Source organism: Meleagris gallopavo, chromosome 22 (assembly GCF_000146605.3).
Source record: "Meleagris gallopavo isolate NT-WF06-2002-E0010 breed Aviagen turkey brand Nicholas breeding stock chromosome 22, Turkey_5.1, whole genome shotgun sequence".
Taxonomy (NCBI): Eukaryota; Metazoa; Chordata; class Aves; order Galliformes; family Phasianidae; genus Meleagris; species Meleagris gallopavo.
In genome coordinates, this window is record NC_015032.2 from 9,882,006 (window position 1) to 9,890,176 (window position 8,171).

The following is an 8,171-nucleotide window of genomic DNA, read 5'->3' on the forward strand; positions in this document are numbered from 1 at the left end:
GCGACGACCCCGCCCTGCAACCCTTCTGACGTCACTAACCGGAAGTGCCCCCACGGGAGGAGGCGGTGCCTTTCCGCTCTCCACCATCTACTTCCGGGGCGCCGCTGTCAGCTGCCCCCTGCCGCTCACACCGTCCGCGGGTCGTGCCCTGAGGCTGGAGGTGCCCGCGCCTCTGCTGGTAAACCCTTTTTGGGGCTGTTTGCCGCTAGGGCGGTGTAGGGGCGGTGTCTGCGGGGCTCCTCACCCGCATCCGGGTCACCGGATGCTTCCGGCTGAGCGACGGCGGGCCGCAGAGCAGGGAGGGACAGGCGCGGCCCGCGGAATGAGGTGCCGTGACCTTCAGCGGTAGGAGGCGATCCCACGGGCTGCCGAGGGTTCGGTGCCAGGCCAGGGCCGCGCCCGACCGCGCTGAGGTGTGCAGGCGGCGATCCGGCAGTGCTGGGCGGCTCTGTTCTCCGCGGCTGCCCTCGGTGTCCCGGCTGGGGGAAGGTTTGCAGCAGGTGAGTGCCAGGAGGAAAAGTGCTCGCGTGTGCTGAGTTCGGTGCTTGTCCTGCGTGTGGTGGGCTTTGTGTGTGCTCTTAGTTCTTTGAATTGTTCTTTGATTCCGGTTAGCTTTTTATTAATGCTATTTCTATTTTCGAGCGTTTGGTGAAAGCCTTAGGTCTCTGATTTTATTGGCGTTGGTGACAATAAGGACCTGTGGTGTTTTTCCCAGGAGCTTTTGCTTCTGGGATAGCTGTGTGTGTGTGAGTAGAGGAGGAACCCTGCAGGGGCTGCCTTGATTTGTTGCTCTCAGTTGCCTGAGCTCTGGCATATGCATAAACATCAAGTCAGAGCTGGGGCTGGTAGTGGTTGTGAATATCACAGTTCATAGGGTCTCGCTGAAGTCCTTTCCCGTAGATACTTTTTTAATCCTGAGCTTTCACATGTGTAATGGAGCTCTTTTGTTAGGCAGTTATTAATGCTGGACATGGAAGAACGTTAATACTTGATCCAACTTCTTACCTGCCTAAGCCATTATTTCTGCTAAGGATATGTTACTAATATACTAATCAGACTGGGATCTGTCTCATTCGCTGAACTCTTCTTGCTAAGTAAAAGTAATCAGGTTAGTTTTGTGTATGAACTTGATCTTGCCCAACCTGAGGAAAGAAGTGGGAGGGAAGAGTGAACTATTTGTGGAAAGGGCTGAATTATGTTTTTTCTTCTCTGTCCCTTACACTGAGATGCAAATAGAGAACTTGACACTGCGATTCATGGCTTCTTCTTTTGACATTAGTGCAAATTCTGGCTGGGGAAACAATGAGCTGTATGCCTTTAAGCAGAAGTTAAAACAGTGAACTTTTCTCATGCCATGGTCATTAAGCACATCCTTTCCTCAAGTAACGTTAGCTGTTAAGCTGTTGGCTTGCTTGTTTTTCTTGGCCTCCTATGGCATGCAGCTTTTTTTGTGGCTTTTTTTTCTTGTGTAATGGCTTTTTTTTTCTGTGTAATGGCTACTCTCATGGACTTAATTTTGACCTTATTGGTGATTTGCATTTTAACAGGAGCATATGGTGGCATAGATCAATATCCTAGCAGCTGGAATCAATAGAAAGTGTTTTCTGAAGTGTTGCTTCAGTGTCTCTGCAGCTGAACTAATGCTTTGTCTTTTGGTTGATCCCCCTCTCCATTTTGTTTCACAGTTGAGAAGTGCTAGATTGTACTCTTATAAAAAACAAAGACTATGGTCTACTTTTTAATCACAAGTTCTTCAGGTTGTCAAGATAGTCTGCTAGATTCCTCATTACATGGCTTTGGGGAATTAACACGGAGAGGCTTGTTTTGGCATCAGCTATTTCTGTGTAATGTGGGAATAGTTATTAGTGCATACAAAATAAATCACAATATCTGATTAAAATCACGATTGTGTAAGTTGGTTGATCTGAAACAGTAAAATAAAACAAGATCATGAGAGCTCATGCTTTCCCTTTCAGTCTGTAGCTATGAGTTACTTTGACCATGGTTGCCTGACCCAAGGAATCCTCAATCTGGACATGAGCCTACATGGACTTTCTTTTATCAAATTCCTAGTGCCTTGTTTGATTTAGGTTTGTTGTGCTCTGTTATATTCAGATAAATTGAAAACGAAGAGGAGAATAATGGGAAAGCAGGATACTAGCACTTCTGTTGATATATGTGCTTTTCCAGAAACCCAAGGAGGTTGAAAGGTGGTTTCACAGCAGAGTAGCTCCCAAAACCACCTTTCAACCTCCTTGGGTTCCATTTTATAGAATCCTGTGAAGTAAATACATGCTATGGATATCTGGGATTTATGCAACTGTGATGACTTGTCTTTGTTTTCAATTTTTATTCCAGAAGAGTTGCCATTTCCGAAGATTCTTAATACCAGATAATCAACCTACTGCCCAATAACCATGGAAGAGACAAAGTAGCTTCCCAAGCCTGAGACAAACACTAATTTCAATGGATACAAAATATAAAGACGATTTATTTAGAAAGTATGTACAGTTCCATGAATGCAAACTGAGTGTCTCTGACAGCAAACAGCCTCCTATTAATGATGAATATTTGCGTGTGGCAGCGTCAGCCTTATTTTGCCTTCCCAAAATTGATCCCTTTTATAGATTCCGGTTGATAAAATTTTATGAGATGGCTGAAAACTCACTGAGATCTCTGAAATCCTCAAGTTTACATTCTCTGCATAATGCATTCAGCATGCTCGAGACTCTTGGAATTAATCTCTTTCTATATCCCTGGAAAAAGGAGTTCAAACATATTAAGGTAAGACATTTATATTTGAAGACATAATTTACTTTTTTCTTTAAACATGTCATGCATTTAGCTTGTGACAACTTTTTTTTCCTATATGTTAGAATGATGGATAATGTGACTATATATAGCTGGTAAATAGAAACCACCAGAGGTGAAGTACATGAAGTGTGTGATGGTGAGACTACCCAAGAGAAGTACAAGTACTGTATGCATTTCTAAAGTAACCATAAAATATAGGAAGAGCTTATTTAAGGTTCTTGTTCACCTTTTCTCCTAGTGTGCTTAATTTCTACTTGGAGGTGCTTTAATATCAGTGAGTAACTACATTGTGTTTAAATTCATAGCCTTTTATTACTGTATTACTATATTACTATATAGTATAGTAATATACTATATTACTATTACTGTAGCACAAGTACTATTGGTCAATGTGTGGTTTTAAGCAGGTGCTTTGCTGAGGTTCCCGTAAGTTATGCATGATGTTGAAGGATTCACTGAAATAGTTGCTTCTAGAATGTACTGTACTTGCTTGTAATTTTGAATCATGTAATTTTGATTCTAATGCATTTTCAAATTATTCATCTATGCTATGACCTCACAGTGAACAGTATAAATTTGTGTGTTGCTTGACTTGAGTACTGCAAGTTTGCTAATGAGATGTCTGCTGTCAGTTTTCAATTTTATTTTTTGTTGTCCCTATTTTCCTATTCAAAGCTGCTGTAGCATTTCAACAATAAGCGCTGCAGGTGACTTGAATGTTTCTGAGACTTAGGTAGAAATATTATTTCTGGTGTATGTCTGAAGGCTTTTGCAGGTTGTGTGTGCTAGTGATGGGCATTTCTCTTTTTCTTAAAAGACAGTTATTTCACAGTTTAGCAGAGAATTTTAACGTGAATGGTGCATTTCATAGAATCATAGGGTGGTTTGGGTTAAAAGAGACCTTAAAGATCTAAAGGTCTAACCTCCTTGCTACAGGCAGGGATGATTGAGAGTCCTTCTCCTAAGGGAAAACCCTTACTTCATACTAGATCTCTCAGTGCGTCTGTGTCACTACACTTAAGTTTTGGCCTTTTGGAATGCTTGCTGATCCACCCAGGATATCTCAGTGCACTGCTAATATTGGCTTTGGTTGTGTGCTGTGGATCCAGTACTTGTTCTGGACAAATATATAATGGCCAAGGCATTCCTCCGTGCAATCAGAAGCAATTTGGCCTGTGTTAAGAGTATACTTCAGGTGTGCCAGATGCCAAGGGAACTGCAATTTAAACAAAATCATAATTGTTTTGGGGCTTTGTTATTGGAAGCTCTTGAACTAATACTAAAGAAAACAGGCATTGGAGTTGTGTAGTAATTGTACACCCTATTCTGCACAAAATAAAATGCCCCTGAATGTAGTTAAACGTGCGTTGGAGAAGACTTTAGTGCTTTTGCAGTAATACCATCTTCCTGTTATGTTCAGCTGCTTCTTGTCCAGGAGGAATATATGAAATCTCTGCCTTTTTGCTTTAGTGTTAGACTTGCAAACACACACGTCTGGTGCATATAAAAGTTAATGTCATTGTATGCAATAACGATTCAACCCAACAAGAAGGATACCATGCTAATCAGAACTTCAACTGGAATGAAAATTCTCCTATTTGGAACTTGCTTCAAGCAGAATTTGCATCTGCTGAAACAGGAGGGCTACAGAAATGGAGTTCATCTTGCTATGGGAGTTGCATGTCTTCTCTGTAATTATTGTATTTAATTCTGTAGTATCTGTCACTGAATTTTCTGAAAATCTAGTCTTCCGCTGAATTTGTAACCTAGTTTTCCTTTTATTCCCCCCACCTTCTTAGACCTACACCGGACCCTTTGTATATTATGTAAAGTCTGCCCTCATTGAAGATGATGTAAGGCAGATTCTGAACTACATGGGCTATGTCCAAGAAGTGGGAACAATGTATAAGCTGAAAGAGCAGATTGATGCTATTCAAGTGAAAATGGTTTCATTTGAACTCTTTTTGGCCAAAGTGGAATGTGAGCAGCTTCTTGAAATTCACTTACAAGTGAAAGATAAAGGCTATTTGGAGATTGATGTCATAAATGAACGAAAAAATAGCAACGAAGATACTAGAGGCTGCTCAGAAGCTATGAAACGGCGGGCAGAATGCAAAGAAAGCTTAAATACTTCCATGGCACGAATGGTACTTCAGAAATCAGCTAGTGAACGGGCCTCTAAGGATTATTTCAAGCCAAAAGTGAGCAAGCCTTCTAAATCAGTAGACACATATGACAATTATTGGGAAAATAAGAAACCACCATTGATGAGCTCACTGAGTCTCAGGAAAGAGCCAATCTTAGTTGATGCGGAAGATGACATCAAAGATGAAATTATTCGTCCATCAGCCTCTCTTCTGACCATGTCAAGCTCTCCACATGCATGTTCAGATGAATTCTTGCCAACTTCATCTCATCCTAATGGCATGTTAAGAACAAATGTCCCTTACAGCTCCTATTTTTCTGCTCAAGAGGACTTAGATTTATATACTGATCCTGATACTAGAAGTGTGTTAAATTTTAAAAGGCAGGAAACTATTAAGCCTGATGTGTGGCTGTTAAAAAATGATGCCAACCCTGTTTACCACAAACGCACCCACCTAGCCAAAGAGACAGCTTCCCTCAAGTGCCAAAACTGTGGCGTACCTTGCGGGGCTTCTGTTTGCCAGAAGTGTGACAATCTGTTCAACTCCAGGCAGGACTACCCAGTAGTGAAACAGAGCACCTATTCCATCAAACCACTTCCAAATGATGGCTTATCTCCTGCCTCTGCTTTAAGAGAGAAACCTCAGTACACATCACAGACTCAAAGTCAAGAGAGAGCTTCTCAATTCAGCTTAAAATCCAAACCTGCAAGCACCTCACGCTGTGGCTTTTGTAACCGATCGGGAGCTGCAAATACTTGCATGTTTTGTTCAAAAGTCTCATGTGACGCTTGCCTCAATGCTTACTACTATGATCCCTGCTGTAGAAAAAGTGAGCTTCACAGATTCATGCCTAACAATCAGTTAAACTATAAATCAACCCAACTGTCCCATGTTGTTTATAGGTAGACTTGATTGGTCCATTTTGAAGGGGAAGGGAAAGGGCTACTTAATGTTCTGATGCCACTGATGAGAAGAAAAACACTGACCTCTTACAAAATTGACATGCCCAAATATTTGGAACATGGTTCAGTGATCAGGTGCCAGTACTTGATTTTTGTGGCTTAATAAATGCTGCAGATATGATTTCATGCTGCTATTATTTAGGTAACTCCTAAATCATAATTAATTCTCAATTTAAATGAGGGAAAAGAGCACTTTTTTTAAAAATAATATCTTGGCAGCTGTTGCATTATAGAAAAGTGACATCACGCATTTCACACCATTTTAGTCTTCTCTTTGCCCGAATGAAGCCACGTGAGGCTCTGAGAATTAAGATTCACATTTTCTGTGGGTGTTGAACTACTGCCGCTTCTTGGTAAAGTATGACTCTCAAATGTGCAAGAAACATGTGAATAGCTTGTTTTGCCAACAAGGACTATTTTTCAAAGCGTCTGCCTTTTGTTGATCTCCAAAATGCAAACACCACAGCATCTCTTTTCATCTTCGTTTCTTCCTTCTTTCCTTATGACCCAGTTGTTTATCTCGAACTTATATAATCTAAACAATGTGTGCTTTATTTTCTAGATTTGCCAATATCATCCTGCTGGTTTTTTTTTTTTTACTGTTTGGCATTTTAAAAAGGTGAACTTGTATTCGTGTCACTTAAATTTTGCCTAGTGTTGTCCTTCCTGATGAGTACTCTCTTCACTTTCTGTTGCACATGTATTAAATGCTGTTCTTTGTACTGTAAACAGGTAATTTGGAAACAGTTTATTTTTAATAAATATTTAATATGTTGAGTTCTTAAAGGTGGTAAAATCATTATAACTCTCTGGGTTATTTGTTCAGGTTCTGGGTTATTATAAAGTCTCTCTGGGTTATTTGTTCAGGTGACTTTTTGTTTCTACTTGTACTGTACTTCATAGCTTGTTGTAGTTGCTGTGGCAGGCTGACATTATTTACTGTGATCAGTTTCTTTTTTAATCCAGTTTTTCTTTTTTCTTCTGCTTAGGCTACCACTAAACTAGGTGGAGTCTTGTCTAAAAACTGCAAGATTTTGGTTCTCAGTGCACGCTTTTCCTTTGTGGATATAGGAACATAAGTATAAATCTTACACTTGTGTCCAAATTCCCTGCAGAGTTTGTAGTGTAGTCAGCGGGTAAAGTGCTGGCCTGATCAAAAATCGGAGCTCATTTGTGTATCCTTTGTTTACTATTAAAGTAAACCTAACAATTACAGATGTGAATCTGGTAATGATATTTATCTGTGTTACTGTAGCACATAGGAACCCTTGTGCTAGGCTCTGTACAGTTTTGCCCCCAAACAACACCCAGTTATTAGTGGGCTGTAGGGCCTTTTCCTTTCTTTTTGCATAAAGGAGAATCCACAATAATACTCCTAGCTTCTTATATTCAAATTAGTTAGAACAAAATATCAGGCAAACCAATCTGATGTGCAAAGTTAAATGTCTTTAAAATATCTGTTTAAAAACAAACAAAAACCTCTAGCTAAATTGTAAACTACGTAGTCCACTTTGCAGTAAAGTTATTCACTTGGGTTTTTTTAAACGCTGTTAGAGTCTAGGCTTTGAAATGTGAACGTTGATCCCTGTGTGACAGAGGTGTGCATGAAAGATCATTTTTCTTAATTTTTGGGGGGAGTGGGTAGAGGACTTAAGGTGTAGGTGTAGGGGGAGGCATATAGGCTAATAACATAAAATAGCTGAAATAATTTTAGCTGTAAGTGGGTCTCAGAAATATTATGAAAATAAAATGAAACCTGAATCTTGCAGAGGGCTGAGAACAATAAGTTACTGTATGGTTTCCATTAAGAGACAAGGTGAATGGTGTGTGTTTAGCAATCAGGAAAATTTTGGAAGCAAGCGACTGCAACTGAGTATTATGTTATAGGCAAGTATTGCCTTTCTGACCCTGAAGGTTGGGGTAAATGTTGTTTAGGTGAATGATGTTAAGGTTTTCAGAATCTCATGTTTTTTTATAAATGTATATATGTATATAAATATAACAAATGTAGATACATTGTGTATATAATGAGGGATTTAAAAACAATTTTACTATTAAAATACAGTCTAAAGGTTGTTCTCATTTCAGTGATTATTTTAGTTTTGTTCATCTTCTGAAGTGTCATGCCTGTATGGCTGTTGCACAGTGTATCTTCTAGTTTGCTAGTTCAATTTCCATATGGCTACTCCAACTAAAACTGTGACGCCACGTAATTCTTACGGTGAACACAGCAGGGACAATACTTGCT

At 39.9% G+C, this 8,171-nt stretch overlaps 1 protein-coding gene across 3 annotated transcripts; it reads left to right on the forward strand.

Annotated features, from left to right (window-relative positions):
* The first annotated feature begins 30 nt into the window (after window positions 1-30).
* Window positions 31-6,700, forward strand: SPATA2 (spermatogenesis associated 2). Of its 3 annotated transcripts, XM_010722520.3 has the most exons (4): window positions 32-500; window positions 2,359-2,501; window positions 2,628-2,784; window positions 4,614-6,700. In XM_010722520.3, the coding sequence occupies exons 2-4, from the start codon at window positions 2,467-2,469 to the stop codon at window positions 5,865-5,867; spliced, it is 1,446 nt and encodes a 481-aa protein (XP_010720822.1). In that variant the 5' UTR covers window positions 32-500; window positions 2,359-2,466; the 3' UTR covers window positions 5,868-6,700. The 3 variants fall into 3 exon arrangements, with proteins under 3 accessions (XP_019477825.1, XP_010720822.1, XP_010720821.1); XM_019622280.2 differs by having other exon boundaries at window positions 31-178; window positions 2,359-2,784; XM_010722519.3 differs by having other exon boundaries at window positions 2,359-2,784.
* The last annotated feature ends 1,471 nt before the right edge of the window (window positions 6,701-8,171 follow it).